At 45.5% G+C, this 20,911-nt stretch overlaps 1 protein-coding gene across 1 annotated transcript in view; it reads left to right on the forward strand.

The window, feature by feature from the left end:
• The window catches only part of LOC149354391 (uncharacterized), a 112,531-nt gene that overhangs the window by 83,336 nt on the left and 8,284 nt on the right, over nucleotides 1-20,911 (forward strand). The window contains exons 4-12 of the mRNA XM_089575974.1: nucleotides 435-646; nucleotides 6,627-6,738; nucleotides 7,749-7,833; nucleotides 8,389-8,477; nucleotides 13,874-14,053; nucleotides 14,361-14,454; nucleotides 14,678-14,764; nucleotides 18,423-18,588; nucleotides 20,135-20,217. Coding sequence (XP_089432100.1) covers nucleotides 435-646; nucleotides 6,627-6,738; nucleotides 7,749-7,833; nucleotides 8,389-8,477; nucleotides 13,874-14,053; nucleotides 14,361-14,454; nucleotides 14,678-14,764; nucleotides 18,423-18,588; nucleotides 20,135-20,217 — 1,108 coding nt within the window. The remainder of the gene's footprint in view (nucleotides 1-434; nucleotides 647-6,626; nucleotides 6,739-7,748; nucleotides 7,834-8,388; nucleotides 8,478-13,873; nucleotides 14,054-14,360; nucleotides 14,455-14,677; nucleotides 14,765-18,422; nucleotides 18,589-20,134; nucleotides 20,218-20,911) is intronic.

Consider the following 20,911-nt stretch of genomic DNA (forward strand, 5'->3'; position numbering starts at 1 on the left):
GGGCTAAGCGAGATGGATCGCAAAACAACAGATGGAGCTTTCGAGTCCATGTCCAGGTCCACGTGGTCAGCCAATGAACTCAAAAGTTTACGGTTGTTGCCTCCTGTAAGGATGTTAACGGCGTCAAAGTGCTTCGCCCAACCATTGCGGTAAAATGATTGATGAACACCCTTTACTTAAGATCTACGGCTACCAACTCATGACGAAAAACGCCCCTCTCCTTCTTTCCCGAGCTCAGCAAGGCAGCCACAATGTTGTACTCACTAGAGCAACGACAGTTGTGCCGATTAAATTTAATGTCCTTCCGACGGTAGTAGCACGGTTTGTGGTTGAAAGTTTTTTGTCTGTCTACTCAACCACCCGCCTGAAGCGACTACCCAGACCCAGGATGTCTAATAGTTTTTCTCTCTCTCTCTTTCTCGTCATTCACGCAGTATTCGACGCCACGGCCAAGTATCCGACAGGTTTCCTGCAGGGGACTTCAGCTGAGCTGGGCGCTTACGACGAGTGCATCGAGACCGTGGTTCGGGATGAAGATGGCGCAGAGAAAGTGCGCGGCCAGTACTGCAATATGCGCTTCTCAATCATCGACGAAGACTCTTTCCTTGAAGAAATCCGTCCGGCTATTGCTTTCACCCACAGGAGGGTGAGCCTTTGTTGGGTTCTCACTGTATTTTTCCCTTTTTCATGCTCATTCGTTCAACGAAGCGTATTGAAGATGAACAGCGGTATCCGCCGTCAGTGTCCGACTGACTGAGGCGCAATGACAAACTTGTTTCATGGGAATGAGCATGAAAGGAGGTTAAATTATGCTAAGCCCCGAGAAGTTGCATGCCCTGTGCCAGAAGAACACCAGAAGTGATCGATGGCAAGGTCCCAACAAGGGTGCTTAGAAAAGGCATAATATTTTTGTAAGCATAGCTGCGAGAAGTACTGCCCATGTCAGCTTATATGGAGCATTGTAGAGGAAAACATTTGCCAATTCGCCGGCTCTTTGGCTATCGTACGCTGAGCTACCATGGTTGGCCAGGTAATCAGTGAGAGCCGCTGACGAGCCACTTGTCCATGCGAGTAAGTTGTAGAGTTTAGCTCCTCTTAGGCGATGCAGTCTGCTGCTCTCGTGTTGCTACGACGTTTCAGCGAGACGTCGGATATTTACATGCGTTATAGTGCCTGGTTAAGCTATACGTAGTTATATCAGCGTAGGAGGGCACACTACATATTATGATGCAAAGTTGTTCCTCCCAGCGTGTTTAAAGAGAAACTTGTGTAGCCGAACATCATTAAAAAGGGCGTACTTCTTTAACTTTTTTTTTTGCCAGCTTTCTGAGGAATGCCCAGAGCTGATAATTTTCGGTTTATGCTGAGATACACGTGCTTTCGCTCAAGTCTAAATGTGCAGTACATATTTTATCTCTCACATCCATCAGTGTTTTGGCGCTAATGCCGGCATAAAAAACCAGAGTCCCAATTCTAAGACCGGTACGACAGTGGGAAAGATGCGTGACATGATGGATCTTGCTTGTTACCATAGCTGTTCTGGTATACCTGCGTTTGAACGAAAGCACCTTCTATTCCTAGATGGTTTTGCGTGAGTGTATCACACAACGCTGTACTATTGATGACACAGAATGCTAAGCGAATTCGTGCGCAAGTGTCATAAAGAAAAAAAAAACTGTTTTAATGGTGCAGCCTTAGAAGCCTGCATAACCAAAATCCGTCGTCGGCCTAAAATTCGCCCATTGGCTGGAAGAAAGTGACGTCATCATTCCGGATAGTTCCCATAAGCTGGAGGGAAAGCCCAGAAGTGACGACACTTTCAGTAATGCTATCTCTTTTCCAACACATCGTAATTAAGCGTTCCTAGGCATTTTTTCGGACCAGGAAACACCTCGCTTTTTCTCATCCAGAGAGCTGCCAAAACTGTCCACATCATAAAGCCGTTTAAGCGCTATCGCCATAAAGAAGCGCTTCAAGTCTTAAATCTAAATGAGTAATGAACTGAGCATTACCACAGATAAGCCGCGTCAACTCCTCCGATCAAAGGCTCTCGGCGTCATAGCCGCTGAGCCTTCGCAGCGAGAACAGTAACTCCCAGTGACCTTGGTAACCTGGATAACTTGCTTCTTGACTACGTTGGATATCATTCAAGTACTTTCCTATATGACTCCGGTTCACTTCTGTACTCATGACAACCTTCGCTTTTGATTCAGTCTTCGGCACCATTTTTTTTCGATTCATTTCCTCCATTCGAGGCAAGTATCGAATAAACCAGACTCAAAGTTGCTCTGCGGTCTTCACGGGATCTGTACGCGCAATCCTCAGCTTCCACAACGCACAGATTCCCATGGGAGTCCGAGTTGTCTATGCCATGCGGGCGCGCACGCAAGCGCGGGCGAACTTACGGACAATGAGTCCTGTTAACGAAATTATGACATACTCTGTAGAAATAAATAGGGTATGAAGGAACTGCGGAGAGGGGAAAGTGTTTCCTGCTTTGCATGAAAACAGCGCAGCAGACGGGACCAAGAAAAGAAGACCGTCAGAGAGCTGACAGTCAACGCCTGTGTTTGTGAATTCTTTTCTCGGTCATGTCTGCTGCGTTGTTTTCATGCAAAGAATGTACCAACTACCCCGGCTTATTACTCTCTTGGTGTTTACTGCTGTTGAACTCATATTCTATGGCGTATTTGACAACATTACTCGGGAAGAAATCGAAGTGCCTTAAACCCGGGCGGATAAGACATGAAACCCAGAAAAATCGCACTCGTAAATTCAAATACTGGGGTCTCATAAGGAGGTGATCAGCGAAACAAAATAAAGAAGAGAGCTCTCAGTTGCAGGCAAAACAGGTCAAAATGACTGACTGCAAGAAAAACAGCGGCGCCACTCTAAATAAAAATTAACCGGCCCGACTCATTCAGATTCGAAAGCGCATGGTTGATTTTGTGACTGGATGGTACTTTTTTTTCAGCCTTGGCCTCCTGTTCTTTTCGTTGCCGAACATTAGACGTTTAAAAGACAGTGCGCTGGAGCTGAGCTAGTTGGTTTCGATTGCCAGTTTTGGTAACAGCCGAAAGTGGGGTATGCCACGAGAGAAGTTCAAGACCAAGAGCTTTCAAATCCTTCCTTACTTGGAAGGCCGCAGATGTGCGATCAGGTCCTGGCAGACACTGGCACCTTGCTCGACGTACAGAGCTATTTGGCTGTTTATCAATACCATGATTATTTTGTTAACCTGGCTATTGAAGAAATACGATTTCAGCAGCGCGAACACGGTTAGGAAAAGACAGAAGGCGGACAGGACAGAGCGCTTAACTATCAACTTTATTTCAAGAATGCCCAAGGCCCCGCTCTTAAATACACACGCCACAGAAACGCCCACCTGGGGGTTTATGTAAGCACAACACAATCAGAGCGCGAACGAGTATATTATCAATTTTTCCCGGGTTATCAAGGGTACAACGAGCATGAGCGCTAACAAAGAAAGACTAAAAAGCAGTGAAAGACATGTAAAAAGCATGGAACAACAGGGCTGAGGGTGCATGAAGGTCTGAAGAAAACACAAGCAAAAAAAGATAAAAACACAGGAATGACATTGCTACAACACGATGGGATAATAAAGCCGGGGAAGCGGAGGTTGTTAGGTGAAATGGCAAAAACAACTGCTAAAAAGGTTAACTAAAGATGAACGCCAACAACTAACACAGCTAAAAGGTCAGAAACCATGTAAAGGATGCCACTAAAACCGGGTGAAATCAAATAAAACCAGAGAAAAAGGCGACTTCTTTTTCGGACAGGGAGATTGAAGGAGTGCTAACACAACCTTCCCTAGACTTCCTGATGTAGGCAGCTTCAACAATTTCGCGCGTCAACTGGTTTTTATGCGTTTTTAGCACAGATGTTCTCTTGAAACGGGGAACACATTTCTTTTTGCTATCACATCCCTGACAGTGGGTGGGTAGATTTCGTTGTGAGGAACCTGATAAATCGTTGCTGTGCTCCATTAACCTTTCGTTGAGGCATCTTCCCGTTTGGCCTTTGTAGGCCTTGCCACAAATTAACGGAATCCTATACACAACACCCTGTTCACAAGCAACAAAGGGTTTCCGGTGCCGAACGGCACAGCCTCTTCTCATTTCTGTCTTATTGACTTTGTTGCAGAGGCTCGAGAGGCGCGACGGGGCGGATAAAACAACTTCTACGCCTGCTCTTTTACCGATTTTCTTGAGATTGTGCGACAGTTGGTGAAGAAATGGAATGACAGCAACCATTTTTTCCCGCTGCTGCGTTTCGTCTTAGTTACTACATCCGCACTTCAAGCTTTTCAGGAGTTTTTCCGCTACCGATGTGAGGAGGGGCTTCGGGTATCCCGAATGCGTTCGCCTAATAACTTGACGGGAAAAACTGTCTGTCAAAAAGTGCTCACAGGAATTTGTGAGAGAACTTATGAAGGTTGATCTTACAATGTTTCTTTTTACCAGTTTCGAGTGAGCTGAATCGTAAGGGAGGATCTCTCCATTCTCTCCAGCAGATGAGTTATGCTGGAGAGGCTAGGTCTACAGGCGCAACACGACGATAAGGCGCATCAAACTTTTTCTAACTTCAAGGTTTTTTTTTCAAACACCAGTATTAATTGACCGCACCAGTGCGCATTTTCGCACGCTTGCTTTCCTCCAGCCACCACTCCCTGACAAGAAAGGTTCCGCTGTGTTACTTCAGAGCATACGAGGGCTAATGACAAATTGCTTCTTTCTCTTGCTGTCGAATGTTCTTTTCCGAAAACAGGTGCCACTTACAGATGGACGAGACACTCATTCGTCAATTACAAGACTCCACTGTCGGCGAAGAGTGCTTGCCGAAGACAAAAAAAAAGAAAAAGCGAGCTTACAGGCTAAAAGCCAAATCCAAACGGCACCTATTTTTGTTGTTTAATTCAGCGAGGCTCGCGATGGGTTTATCTAGTTTCGCTAACTCGTGATGCCACCGTTGCCTTTTTTTTTTGAGCCACCGGCCTTTTCGACGACGGAGTTTTCTTTTCCAAGGAGGAATAAAATGGAAAGAATATATAAAAGTACGTTTGTAAATGTCGAGAATTGTAATTCAGCTTTGGTATTCACTCGAAGGCATTTTTTTTCTTCGCTTAAAGGCAATACAAGATTCAAGACTAGCAAATATACGGTAATGTAAACGAACATAGCGCAGCGAAATAAACCGTTCGCGATATTGAAGGCTCGTTTTTTTTTTTCGTTCCCCAAATTCGCATTTTGGCGTAAATAAAAGCCAAGATACAGGCTGGTGTCAGTAATGAATGCTAGCAAGGCTCGATGTTGAGGCCCGTGTGTCCACAAGCGTGTATCTGGCGGGTAGTTAGGGTGGTAGCTGTCTGCGTCTAGGCAAGTCGCGTGCTGCGCAACATCCGGGGTATGTTTCGAAAACATGGCTGAGCAATGCCTCCGTGGCGGCAGCAGGACAGGAAGGACATGTCAGGATTTGGCTTCGGAGATACGGATCTTAATCGGACATCCGTCGGACATTGTTGGCCTGGTGGGTGAATGCGACACAGCCTTGTCTTGCGCATCCTCTGAAGCAATCACCCCGTGGGCCACTAGGAGACTTCGAAGAGAGAGAAAATAGAAAGTAAATGTAAAGGCGAAGAGGACGCAGAAAAATAAGAAATAGGCCTTCTTTATTAGTTTAAACAAGCCTCAGCGAGAATTTACAGGAACTTCAATTAGGCCTAGATTTGTACCCACTTAGGGAAGGCATATGTAGGCCGAAAGGGGCCATGCGTGAATGACCGTGAGGCTGAACACGTGCGATCGCTAAAATAAGTAGGAGGCGGGCATTTTTCAAAACCTTGTGCCGAATGCAATGTGTGTCACCGAGCGGGAGACCGTTCGCAAAGGGAAAAATGCTCGCACTACAGGAAGTGTGAACCACAGTTTCATGAGATGAGGCTTCTAAAGTAAAGAGATAAGGAGAAGCTTTCCACACAAAACGAGGGGAAGAGATGTGTTAATAATACCGTGACCCTTTTTCAGAGGGAGATTTTGTATCTTGACTGGTTTTGTTGATTGTGAGTGGTCTCGATTCCGCAGATACCTTGGTATTCCTTTTATTTTCTGGCTTCTCAGTGAATAAATTTAGATGAAGTCGTCATTTTTCCTGCGTCGTTCTCCCAGTGTGTTTGTGTTGGTAGGCGCCATTGTCTCTTTTTCAAGTACTCAGCGCCGAATGCGTGAATACTCCACAAATCAGCATGACCAAAAAAAAGAAACACTATCTGTGTACCGCCTAGCCTGCGAAATGCTCATCGCGGCCTGCCGCTGTCCATTAATTATATATGCCGTGAATTCATTCTTCCACGCATCTGCATTTCAGCTTAAAAGACCAACTTTCTATTAGCATTTCAGTTGTTAGTTTGCCCTCGCCTTTTCCTTCTCTAGTTCCGGCGCCTCCCCTTCTAAAACCAACACTAGGACGTTGCAAGGATCTGTAGTCAATGATAACTGAAACGGCAGAATCCAGATTACGCATTAAGCTGCACCCAAATTCCTGCTCCTTTGCAGAAAAATTTGGGCTTCAACTCTTCACTATACCTCTTGTGATCTTTGCTTTCTCAGGCAGACAAATTTGGGAGTTATTTCGTCGACAAGAAGCTGCCCGGTCTTCGCCTCGGCCTGTGTTTCGTCAGCTCATGCAGTGCGCAGGACCTGACGAACATCGCACGAACCAGTATGTATCGCAAGTTCTCTAAAATTGAACAACACAAGACCTGCTGCCTTATTTCACTTAACTGCTCCTATAAAGCCTGCTGGTCGAAATGTGGGGTGCAACAATTAACATTTTGATTTTCAGTAACGATCATTTAGTTTTTTGTCTCGCATTTTCGCTCCGCGCTGTTCACCAAACACAACCGATGCGACTCAGTGGCCTTGGCGCGTCCAGCTGCTCCGCCCATAAGGTCGCAGGATGAAGCCCAGGCTGCTGCTGTGCTCGAATTTCGACGGAGGCTGAACACGAAAACGGCCGCTTGCTGGGCGATGCCACGCGCGTCAAGATACCCCAGATGCTGGAAATTAATCTGCGGCCCTTCACTAAGGCGTCCTTCATATACCACGTAGACCTCCGGAATGCTCGACCCCACAAACCATATTTTAACTACGTATTTTAGTGTTGTCTTTAGGGTATTTCACAGCCTGTAGAACAATGCCCTGGTGAGGGGCAATAGGCGGATTTTATATCTACTATTTATTCAGTTCGTTTTAGAAAAGAAAATGCATTGAGCAATTTTATTTGTTAATAACATTGTGAATAACCCGTTTTAGTACCGGTGGTATCTTAGTGAAAGAGAGTGAAAAGAATAAAGGAGCTGTAATTGTTTTAAATCTCGCGCTACTACGGCGTTTATCGCTAATGAGAGAAAGGCATAGTTTGCGAAGTGCTGGTAACTGAATTTCCGCTAGAATCGGTTCATAATACGATTTGATTGGCGCTACATTTTTCATTTTTGAGGTAAGAAAAATGTGAATTAGCATGTTTAGGTTGCGTTGCTACATGTTGTCCAAGAAAGCAACCGTCCTGTGATTGTGTGTTACGAGAGATGCTTTCCACTAACACAGGCAATAATCAGTGGAAATCTGCCACACCTTCTGATTTAGCAAGCATCCTACGCTCGTCAGTAAATTTGTAACACGCACACACAGAGGAGTTTATCAACAAATAATTTTCTCTTATGTTCTTAGTGGCGGGTAGCGCAGCGAAGATTGTTGTCGACAACTGCGTGACAAGTGTGGACGACGGAATGAACAGTACTCAAGCGGTGATCATGTAAGTACACACCATACAGGCACGCATACAGACACGTACAGTCGTCAACAATTTGAGGGGGCAAAGAGTTTAACATTCACTTATTAATTGCAATTAAATGTGACAAGCATATTTTTTGTTTTTCAGTTAGTTTTCATCTGAAAGTGTAGTATCGAATAGTCATTCTGGCATATTGCGGAGAAATACCCAATAAAATTCGTAGTTTTCTGGAAAACCTTTCTTCGGTCTCATATGATATTGGTCACTACTTTCCCACAAAAAAGTATATTTCGGTACGCAGTTTTTTGGTGACTTCCCTGATATTTTTCGAGGTGAAAAAGTCCTACTTCCACTACATTGTTCTCCAATTAGGAGCAAAAATATGGATAAAACAGAGCTGAAAATGCGTCTTTACAGTATCCACCCCGAAATGGGAACTTCCTGGCGCTGTATGATTAACAGCAAAGAGAAAAGAAAGAAAATCCTACTCATATTACACAGCTACTAGTTATGGCACACTAAAAATGCCAGGTGCCGTTTTTTTTAAACAACGAATTTTTGGGCAATTGTGTGCAGAGCTTTTCTGGCGGTCCTTGCGACGGTTATTGTTGCTGCAACAGGCTTTGATCTGCTAACGGAAAAGTGGGACAAGAACCGCAAGAGTGGTAAGTAAAATCCTTATGATCCGGAAAACAAGCATTCGGATATAATAGGCCGTTTACTTCGCAAACAGCAAGGGAGGTTAGAAGCGTCCTGGCCAGGCGACAATCTTGTGTACTGCAGCGGATGGTCTTTAGTAGCAGCAACAGGCTTGGCGAAACAAAATGAAAAGCATGAGCTTCATTATAAAAAATCCCTGGATACGTAGACTGCAGGTTGTATACTTTTTTTTTGCAAGCTTCGTTGCAGGCAGATGCGCGATTATGCGAAACTTTAAATTTTTGGGCATAAATTCTCTAAGCGAATAGAGCGAATCTTACGTTTCCTAGTAATTATTCTAGTGCTCACTGTGTCTGCAGCAATATCATCATCATCATCATCATCATCATTTATTTACTCTTAAGGGCCCCAGGGGGCATTACACAGGGGGAGGGGGGGGGGCAACAGTAATCAAGTCACAAAGAACAAAGTTTGGAGCATAAATTTATGCAGATGCAGGTGTCAACACTTCAAAAGAAAAACAAGCGAGTAAGTAGGCAAACAAAAGAAAAAGAAAGAAAAAGGGCCTTCAACAGGAATTATTAGGGGAATAAATCAACCAACATTACTTTAAATTTTATGGAATTACCCTCATTCACAACACTGTCTGGAAGGGCATTCCACTCCGCTATGGCAGCTTGCAAAAACGAGGAATTGAACGCAATGGTTGAACCATGAATGCGTTGAACACTACGGCAATCAAACAAACGTCGCGATGACCTTAAAGGGGGCATAATTAGGCTCTCACGCAGTTGGGGAAAATTATAATAAAGTTTATGAAATAGAGAGAGTCTTGCTATCTTACGACGGGATGCCAAGGAAGGTAAACCAACGGAGGATTTGAAATTAGTAGCACTCATCCAAGAATCATAATTTGATGTTATAAACCGAGCAGCTCGATTTTGAATGGCCTCAAACATATGAATTATATACTCTTGATAGGAATTCCAAATACTCGATGCATATTCAAGTTTAGTGCGGATGAAAGTTTCATATGCGATTAGTCTAACCTTAGGGGGAGAAAATGTGAGCGATCGTCTGATGAATCCTAGTCATTTAGAAACGCTAGCAGCAAGGGACGAAATGTGCTTCGACCAGTTAAGATCACTTGTTATTTCTATGCCGAGGTATCTGTAGGAGTCAACTTCAGATGGCGCGGTCTTGTTTAGCGTGTATGAAAAGTGCAGGTTAGATCCTTTACGGGACACGTGCATAACCTTGCATTTAGTTTCGTTAAATTTCTTGAGCCAGGTCGAGCACCAACTTTGTATCAAGTTCAGGTCGTCCTGCAGCAATGACTGGTCGTTCGTAGTACTAACACGGCGGTAAAGAACGCAATCATCTGCGAACAAACGGATGGATGATGAAATGCCGACAGGAAAGTCATTGATAAAGACAAGAAACAGGAGTGGCCCAAAAACTGAGCCCTGAGACACTCCGAAGGTAACTTTAGTACACGGTAGAAGGATGGTTGTCGATGACGGTGTATTGCGAACGATCAGTTAGGAAACTGCGAATCCATAATATCAGCACGTGCAGTGAAAGGGAGGAAAGTTTAGCCAAGAGGCGCTGGTGAGGACCTCGGTCGAAAGCTTTCGAAAAACTGAGGTAAAAATGTCTGTTTGGAACGAGGAGTCAAGGTTTGGGTGGAGGTCAGTCATAAATTCAAAAAGTTGAGTTTCACATGAGTAGCCAGAACGGAATCTGTGTTGGTTTGGGAAGAAAAAAGAATTTCTATCGAGGCGATTAGCTACTTGGGAGTAAATTATATGTTCAAGTAGTTTACACGCAATACATGTTAGCGAGATGGGATGATAATTAGATGGATCACAGCGGTTTCCAACCTTGAAGCAAGGGACGACTCGGCTAATCTTCCACTCAGACGGGATTTGACCACTAGAAATAGATTGCGTGAAAATGATTTGCAGGGAATGGCTGGATATTACTTTGTTACCTTTAAGAATTTTCACAGAAATGTTGTCGACCAAAGGAGCACTTGATACCTTTAAATTTTCAATAAGTTTACATAATCCTTCGGCTGGGATACTAACAGGTGGAATTTTAGATACATTTAACACACATACTCTCCCCAACACAGACCATGAATCTTGTCGCTATCTTTCTTGAGGCGTTGCCTAGCAACACGGAGGTCATGCTAACTTAAAAAGAAATCAATAAATATCCACGAGTGGCAATTTACGGCGAACAGGGTGGAGATTTACGGCGATATTTAAGGCGAACAGATCAGCTTCGCATCCCGCTGCGCGAGATCCGTAGGCTCTCGCCGCGGTTCTTTTCATTTAGTACGTGGAAATCAGTCCCGCTGAGCAACCAAACGCTTTTAGTGCCCACATACTATTCCGCAATGCAGACGCGTATTCTCGTCTTCATACAGTGCTCTCCACCTGCACATCAAAATTTCGGGTGGCATACACATGCGTCAAGAACCGGCAGCCCTTCAGGCGGCCGGTAGTGCACAGCATAAACCCCCCGCACCAAGGCGCACTGTGCACTGAACAGAGACTCAGGTGAACGAGGTGGTCTTACTTGTCAATCCGTGATGCGGCTCTTCCACAGCCTAAAATGTCTGATCAGCATTAAAAAATCGCATGGAATCCCGGAGTCTTTAAGGAAAGGCAAGCACCTTATAGTGTAAGGAGATATCTCAATTTCCTTTTTGATTACCCGATGAAGTATTTCCAAGAAAAAAACTTCATCATGGCACCACACAAAGCAACGATCAATCGTCTCTGGTTGGCCGCACAGCCCACAGTTTATCGACAATGGCACAAAAGCCCCCCTGGCGCGAAGCCAAGCTTTTACTGGTAGAGTCGAAATATAGAGTAGCCGCCGCGGTGGCTCAGCGGTTACGGTGCTCGGCTGCTGTCCCGAAAGACGCGGGTTCGATCCCGGCCGCGGCGGCTAGAATTTCTTTGGAGGAGAAATTCTAGAGGCCCGTGTACTGTGCGATGTCAGTGCACGTTAAAGAACCCCAGGTGGTCGAAATTTCCGGAGCCCTCCACTACGGCGTCTCTCATAGCCTCAGTCGCTTTGGGACGTTAAACCCCATAAACCAACCAACCAAATATAGAGTAAAAAAAACGTTTTTGCAGCTGATTGAATATACATTACCTGAACTCGTTCCTATACACTAGAATGAAGGAAACTAATGTTAGGCTGCCAATACACGGGCAGAGGGAACAGAGATTCTGTTATTACTTTTCTCATCTGCCTCCTTGACAGGTCTTATAAATATTGCAGCGAGAAGGAAAGAATCAGAAAATCAAAGGTACCAGCAACCTCCTTCACGAAACCCCACAAAGCTCCCTCAAGGCGATAACCAGTGAAAGCAAACAAATAAGGCAGACAATTCAGTCACCTTCTAAGCACAGCTAGCAGAAAGGGATGGCTTGCAGCTCTCAAGAACAAAAACTGTGAAACCATCTGATAAGCAAACAAGTGTAGAAGGCAAACTCTTCAGACTCCAGAGAAAGAAACAAATCATCTCTCTACGCATAGGCTCCCAATGAGAGCGCCTAAAAAAGGTCGCAAATAGTCTGTGCAGCGCTTGTACCTTAGGCTGAAGAACTGCCAATCGAAGCGTCAGCACGAATCGCATTTCTGTAGCGTCATCACATTCGTCAGCTTGGACGTACCTTAAATAACCTGCATGAGCTAAAAAGGATAAAAAAAAGGATTAATCTGGGGCTTATGTTGATGACATAAACAATATTAAAGCAGAGATGCAACACTTTACCAAAGGAAAATATCAGGGGGCCCTAATTAGACCTCCGACGCTTAGGTTCCTTGCAGAATAATTATCTCGACGAGCATAGAGTGGTGAAAGGCAGGAAGTTCTGGCAAAGGAGGTATTAGAAATTCAGTATTATTAATGTACTTATAGTGACGCTGCTAGGCTGTCGCCGCAGCCGAACACGACTCGTGTTAAAGTGCAACACACTCTCGCGCTGTGCATTGCACGTCGTCACCTTCTTCAGCTTCCATATCCGGCGCGAACAGATCAGATCAGCTTAGCCTCGAACAGAGCTTAAACTCAGTCTTATATCGTCGCCAAACGTGCTGGCGACCCATCAAAGCAAAACTATGAGCTAAACATGATAAACACATGCTTTCGCACGCGTACTCGGTTTAACTACGTTAAAACCCTACCATTTTTTTTCTTCAGGTGTCTTGCCAATATGACGAAACTGTGTGGCAGTATGACAACATCGAGTCTCGAAGAAGCCCCGACATACCGGTTGCATTTTTGGCTTTACTGAAAAGCAAAAATGCTCTCTTTCGGTCGCATTGATAAGCTTTATTTTACTGTATTTATGGCTCGATCCCACAAGTTCGAGCAAGCCGCTGTGGTGCGCCTGTGGTTATGGCGGTCGGCTGCTGACCCGAAAGACGCGGCTTCATCCCGGGCGGGAGGAAAGCATTGCAGTTCAGGCAAAGCGCTAGAAGCCTTCGTGCTGTGCGATATCAGTGGGCGTTCAAGAGCACCAGGTGGCCTAACTTATCGTGGGCCCCCCACTACGGCGGGCGATCCTTATTCCTTATAGCCTGAGTCGCTTTCTGGCTCTGAACCGCATAAAATCAAATGAGTTTTACCGACGGCACGAAGCTTAAAACTCTTGAAACTGTCTTCATTTATACTGCCTTGATACTCCGTTAGCCAGGTTAAACGGCATGGTGTGGTGGCAACATGTAACAAGTGAAGGCGGGCTAGTTGGTGGTTGACAATGGAGTGCATATTGCAACCGCGCAAAACGACGCAGGACGAAGAGAGGAAAGCACAGGACAAGACGCGGAACTTCAACTAAAGTTTACTACAGGAAAACCACATTTATACAGGAACCGTATTCACACCTGATAAACAGCCGAAATCATCAAATAACACTGGCACGTGGGCGCGTGTGGCACAAGTTAGCATCTAGATAGTTTAAATCTTTCTTAGATAAAGATACTGAAGTGGAGCTGATGAACCGGTCATTTTCTCTTTTTATGCGGTAGGCTTCGAAGATTTCCCTGCTAAGCTGGGTCGTCAATTTTTTGATGACGACCTGTGCTTTCCTCTCTTCGTCCTGCGTCGTTTTGCGCGGTTGCAATATGCACTCCATTGTGGTGGCAACGCTGAAATTTCAATTTTTTCACTAATGTTTTTACCGCGCCAGCAAAGACGCGTCTTCGACTATCCGAAACCTTTTAGATAATGCAGGGGTGATCAGCCTTCGCAGTCTACTTTCTTTATTCGTTCTGATTATGCACCATAATCATGCACATTTGCATGAGTTCAACCGTCCGCAGTGTTTCTGTCGCTTCCAAATTCATTCTTTCCGCTGGTCCTTTCTTTTTCTAGCCATTTCATACAAGTGCGTCACGGCATTTTCAGCCTTGACAAATTCAAGACTGATCATGAGCATCAACAAGGACAAGAATTCGGATAATTACTCTTTCCGATTCATGCATGGCATCCGTTTCCTAAGCATTTTCTGGATTTGCCTCGGACACTCCTACGGAACTATTAGCGAAAACTACAGTGAGTAAATGGCAACCATTTATTTTCCTAGTTGTTTCGTCTCCGCTTATGAGCTATTTCGTGTTTCCAATCACAATGTCAGATGTGTTCTGAAGATATTGCCACGAAAATAAAAAACGCATCGCCGACGCTTAGTTCAAGAGCTGGCAATCGGTACACAAAGTCTACGCATGGCAAATGCGCTTAGCTTACGGGTACATCACTTTAATTGAGTGTTATTGCGTACTGAGGCCTGTTTTCATGGAACGTCACTGCGTTTTGTTTGAGTACAATCATTTTTACAGAGTTTTTCATATTCTTTCTGTAGCGGGAATGTTGAAAGCCGTGCACTACTTTGAGCGCTGGGAGACGTTGATTGTTACAGCAGGCTACTTGGCTGTCGACACATTTTTCTTCTTAAGGTAAGCTTCGCAGAGTTGCTGTGTCTTGGTGCAGAAGTTTTTAAATGGAGTCTATGCGATTTCTATACATCAAGTGATTTTCAGGCTTGCCGGACAGTTATTCGCAGTTACCAAACTGTGTTTTTCCTCCTGTAGTCAGCCCTAGCGCATTTAATTGGCTTGCGACATTTCAATTATTTTCAAGAATGTTACTATACAAATTATAGCTGTTTGTTCCTTGCAGCGGATTTTTACTATACTACACACTTAGCAGACAGCACCGGAACCGAGCTGTGGTCACGGTGGTTGCACTCATAAGAAGATACATAAGGTAAGTTGTTGCGCAAATGAATGCATGGACGCCAGTGTGCGCGCGAAATTTGTGGAACTTGGACGTCCGTTTAAACATTTTCCACAGCGTTTTGCGACAGCTGTTGTAAGCACTGTGATCGCTTGAGACTCAGGACGGTTATTTTCAGGAGCGATGCGATCACGAGCGAGATCTTTACGCTAATTTTTCTGGTGATGTCTATGTATTTATAGGTTAGGTTTCAAACGACTCTGGGGAGGGGTCAGGAAGCGGGCGTCCACATTTACGCGAAGGTCTTTAAAAAATCACAGGGCGGTTACCAATCCGAAACGCGAATGTTTGAGCGTTAGGTGTGGTTTGACAGTGGCGACTTCTTACGTCTCGAAAGTGTGTACCGTTGAAGGACGAGGAGCACAGCAATCTCGAACCAGAGGAGGGTTACCATGAAAGGAGGAGAGTTTGGCGACAGCGTAAGAAGGCGCAACCGGTCAGTGGTTGCCGCGGAGAGTATAGTTCTCTGGAAGGAGGAGGAGTGTTACTGTTGAAGGACGACGCTATGGCGAGCCACCTGCCAACCGAGGCAGGTGGCAAGCGGTATGTGGCGCAGCGGACGCAGACGACGGCTCGAAATTGAACAACGAGCTAATAAGAGCTAGTGCTCTAAAAAAATGTGCCGTATAAAGCTGGCAGTTCAGGACGTATTCTGGGAAGAGCCCGTTCGCTACAGGTTCACGGTTGTTGCAAGGCCACTCGAACTTCTCGCCCGCGTGATGAGCCCACAGAAAAGCTAGCTAGCAGCACAGGGCCCCACGTCGCTCATCCCAGTGTACTTTCCATACCTGGATACATAATAAGGCCTGCCACCACACCGCCTGGGACGTGGACACTCTTCCCGAATTGAAAGACACGTGTCATTGATTCAAGAGCTCCAACGACAGTTAGCGCTTGTTTAATCAAAAGCTTAATTGATGCATTTCTTGCGGACGAGTACACAGCAGAAGACTATGCCAGTGCTGGAGTACGAAGATAATGCCACAATGGCCTTCTCGCTACGGTGCTGCCACATCGAGACGCCTCAGGCGCACACTCCTGTTGTCCGAGTGCTTAGCGTTGCAACAGACTCTTCCATGGAGTTCCGTCCAGAAACTATGCCCAGAGAGGCGGGGACCACTGGACATCATAGCCGCGTTGAATGGAGCGGCCAACAAGAGTGGGTCGACACGTGTGACCTGACCGCACGGAGCACGAAAGACGAGGCACACTTGAGCCGGATCTACCAGCCTTCGAAGCTTATTTTGTCCTGCGACGAGTCCAAGCAGGGCTAGTATTAGTTCTTCCGATCTTTTAAACACGCGACAGAACGCTGCACGTTTGACATCGGCCTGCAGAAGAAGAAGCACCGCGTAACAAAATTCCACTAATGTTTTAGTTGCCCAACTGAGGGTCAACGACCGAAAGACTGCCTCCGCAACATGAGTTGTCAGCAGTGCGATGGAAGGCATACGACCGTCAGTGTGCAACCTGCCTTCCAGCTTTAAGAAGAGCTGCGCCAAGCAGAAGCGTAAGACGAACGTTGTCTCTATCAACGAGGTGCCAGAAAGTTGCCGGGGGCCTTGTACAAACACCGACAGATCGAAGAAGCCTTCTCAGCCTTCCGTAGTGAGTGATACTGACTTCAGGTAACGGTGTCATCTATTGAGAAGGAGGTGGATGCTTCATGGGCCAAGTAACTGCTCGCGTGAAGTTGGCCGTCACCAACTATGTGGACTTCTGACTCATCACGCAAGCTGACGATGTGCGGTCCCAGTGACAGATCAAATACCTCGGCGGACACAAAGCATCGCTTCAACTTGAGAAAAGTACTCCACGGTCAGAACAAGTCACAAGCGGCTTTTCGGGATCTCCAAAATTCATTACGTACTCATGAAGAGAAAAAAAGTTAGACATCTTCCACAAAAGGAACGGCGTCATGGTAGACATAAGGGCTCGTTACAGGGAACAGGTTGAAAGCGACCGCCTTGCAGGTAAACGCCGAAATCACCTCCAAGAGAAGACGAGAGAGGTGCAGAAGCGACAGAAAGTTTGAGGGCAGAGAGGCACAGCCAGCGTTCGCATCGAACCGTACAAAGAAAGAAGCTGCCTAGATGAAACTCGCTTTTCAGTTGACCAAGAACCTTCATGAAAAGTACATCTGAGAACCTGACAGTCACGTAGGGCTGGACATCAGATGCAAGGTGTTCCAATCGGACGGACCGACTATAGATGAGATGCGAAAGCAAGTGGGGAAGAACTTCAAGGAGCTCAAAGATTAGTTTAAGAAAGTACAGAGTAGGCATCGCAAGTTCATGACCGCAGACGTAACAATTGCGCAAAGGAACAGTGTGCCAAGACTGTTAGGAATCGCGATGTTAGATAAGTGAGTGCATTTAGTAGGACAAGAGCAAGAGTAGAATAGTGCGCACATTTAGACCAAGAATAACGCTGTCTTAGGTCTGCTTCCTAAATCTGCACTAATACGTTAGATCCTCCGAGGTACTCTGTGGTTAGGGCGCCCGGCTACTGTGCCCATGGACGCCGGTTCAATCCGTACCACGGTGGCCGCGTATCGATGAGGTGAAACACATAGCATGCGTGTACTGTGCGATGTCAGTGCGCGTTAAAGACCCCCGGGTGGCCGAAATCAATCCGGAGCTCTCCACTAGTGCATCCCCCACAATCCATGTCACTTTGTGACCTCGAACCCCATCTTCGGAGCCATAATTAGGCACCTTTAGAATAGGTTGATAATATCGGTTAGGAGCATAGGGCACTAGCGCGGCGCCAGTGCGCACGCGCAGGACAATGACCGGAGGGAGGGGCGCAATTGTCCAGCGCCTGCGCACTGGCGCCCCGCTATTCCCCTGTTGCCCTAACCATAGGCTCCTACATTTTCTGTGCCTGAGCATCGGCTCAAAAGCAGCCATTCAAGCAAAATCAAGGCTACCAGCGCTCGTTGCGGGCGAAGTGTGAGGATTTAAGGTGGGGATTTCACTACGCGCCAATGAGCGCTTGCTGCTGGTTCGCGCGCACTTCAGTCTATCTGCAGCTCAGGTTGTCTGAGATGCGAGCGCTTCGTCGCGACTAGCGGCAAAACTAGGCGCGCCGCGATGAACCAGGAGATGAACGAGGTTTTAGGTATTCTCCGATGCGAGCGCCTTGTGGTTGCCAGCGCCTCATTCATCACCGCACGTATACTTTTGCTGATCGTCGAGCAGCGGCGCTCGCAGCTTTGACGAAAACTGCGACGGTCGGCATTCATTGATCTCGGCGCCGATGACCAGGCATGGAAAATATAGGAGGCTGTGCCTTTTAAAGTGGGGTCACTCTATTTGAAATGCCTGTATTCTTACGGAGATGGGAGTTGCGAAGACATTGAAGAAGTGGGAATGCTGATTTTTTTTTTTACGCCCTGTCGTCGGGGATTCCTCTGAACTTAACACGCACCAACTATTCTAACCCGATGTTGCTGTCAGTTTCCGTTGCTTCTATTTGCTAGAATAGTGGAAGAAATGTACTTCGTTCAGGGACTTTCAGAAGTGTAGCAGACAACGCACGCTTTGATGCTGTCTGCTGAGCTTCGGATTCCATAATGTCAAGCAGTCGCTTTATGTAATACAAGGCCCTTTCTTCTCTCCCACAGGATCACCGTACCCCTGTTCTTCATGTTCATGTGCATGTACTTGCTGCCGCTGATTGCCTCTGGACCCAATTCAAAGGACCTTTACAATAAGTTCTACGCTGAAATGCGCAAGCATTGGTGGGATTTGCTCTTTATGATGCGCAACTGGAGAGCTGACCAAGAAGTGGTGAGTGTGAAGACATTTTTAAGGCGAAAGCCTTTTGTGGCTCATTTTCGCGGCCAAAGTCACTTCCGGTTTACGCTGTCTTCAACGAATAACGCGGCATCTAAACAGGATAGGTGAAAACGAATGGTAGCGTCAGATAGAGGGAACGATATGTAACCCCGACGCCAAGTGTGATGACTGTAGCATTATTAGGTAATTAATTATAGCCAATTATAGCGAAAAAAACAAAGAAAGCAAAATGCGTGATATAGCGCGGACGTCGATATAGCTATGGGAATGGCGTGACGTCACATCCACTGTATGTCGTCAGAGCACAGGAAATATTATCCCAGAATGGGCGGAAAAACGCAGGATTTGTTTCAAATTAGATTGAAAAGTGTGTAATTAATTGTAATCATTACTTAAGATCACCGAAAGATCTATAATATGGTTAAAATTCCTCAAAAACGAGGAAAGGTGGATGATGACGTCACATCAGCCGAAAGGGCGTCGAAGCAGTGTGATCCGCCGCCAAGCAACGAATGCCGACTCGATGCTCATGCGCAGCGTGACGTCACCGCTTCTCGCCACGCTCTGCTCCTCTGTCGTGAAATTAATTCAAGGTCGGCAAATTCAAATCAATGCAATGAGTCGCAAACGGTTTTCGCCTTCCCGCACTTAAATATATCAAAATTCCTCCAACTAATTTTTACTTCTTTCAACTTGAACGAGCTGCCACAATAGTTGAATTTGGAGGCGATGGAGTGGTCAAATTTATGGCCCAGTACAGCAAGCTACCGGTACCCGCGCGCACGCACGCACACATACACTTACGCACACGCACGCACACGAACACACAAAGACACACATAAAATACAGCCAGAAGCACCTTACAGACTGTACCAGAACGCCATACTCGGCAAGTTGGATCGGATTCTGCACCTTACAGAATCAGGACAGAATAATATTGATCCAAAAAGTATAACTGCTTCTGAGATTTAGGTTTCGAGCACACAGTTCTATTCGGTAGCATTTGTGACACTATGCCGTAGGCGGGTATGATAAGAATATTATTCGAACGGAATGATTATTGCTCCCCCAGATACAGCGATATTGGTTTTCTTTTTAAACTGTGCTTAGCTGCGAATGAGGTAGTTTCCTCTGTAAAGCTGACTTTGTCGTAAAAACTGAGGGATTATATTTGGAACTGACTTCTTGCATTTAGAAACATTTGTGGATTGTTTCTGACGATTTTTATGAAAACGACTTTTTAAATTTATATGTTTTAAAAATATAGGACGAACTATCGTTACTACACACATAGAGTGAATGTTGGAGGTAATCAAAAAAAGCTGAAGTGCGTCTACATTCTTTCACATCTTGCAGCAGTGGACAACGACTTCGCCAGAGGCAGGTCAGAAGTTTAGCAATGTGCGACACGGCTTGCTGTTTCCGCCCTGTCTATGAAAATAACTTAATGAAATATAGAAGTGTTACAATTTTTAATGCATAATGTGCAGTTGGCTGCACGCCATCTATTAATTATCCTCATATATTTTTCTTTCAGACCATCTTCTCGCATCTATGGTATCTTTCCGTAGATTACCAACTGTTCCTCGTTGGCGTCCTGGTTATACAGGTGCTGAAGACGTAGGTACCTTCCGTTGTATCTCCTGAGGATTTCAAACAAGTCAATGAACCTCAGGATCAAGTGACATTTTTTCCTTGTGCGTCCTTTGATACCTAGCGCTCACCGTTGCCAGCACTTGACATTAATATTTTGCTTTAACTGCATGAATTCGCGGACACCGAACACCTCGAAGACCATTAAAAAATTCCTCGTCGTTAGATTACAGTTGATTACAGAATCTTATATTCAGCATCTTCGAGGTCAGTTCAACCCCGTTGTAGTATCGTAGTCAGGATCGTGGCTTATTAGGTTAATGCGTGCGACGTTATAAGAGGAGCCGCTTCAAGCGTAAAAATCAATCTGCAAGGTTCGTTCAAAGTGAAACGAAGGTTTATGCGCCCATCAAGCGCTGATGCGAAAAAATCAGTCTCGCTGGAGTTTATATGTTATATTTTAACGGCTCTGGTTTGTTTTACCTTTTTGATAAACATTTTTTTTCGCATGTGTAATCGCGAATGCCACACGTGCTTACTTACTACACTTCCCAATTGTTACTGCATATGGAATCATAGAATAAAGGCATTGAACTGTTTCAAATAGTTCATCTAGTTGGTAATCTATTATACAAAACAAAACCGCAATCAATCTAAAGTCGAAGCAAAGAACGCACACCACAAGCACGGTATTAAACTGCATTACTTATTTTCGTTTCAT

The sequence above is a fragment of the Amblyomma mixtum genome, chromosome 3 (assembly GCF_055824585.1).
Source record: "Amblyomma mixtum isolate Tamu chromosome 3, ASM5582458v1, whole genome shotgun sequence".
Classification (NCBI taxonomy): Eukaryota; Metazoa; Arthropoda; class Arachnida; order Ixodida; family Ixodidae; genus Amblyomma; species Amblyomma mixtum.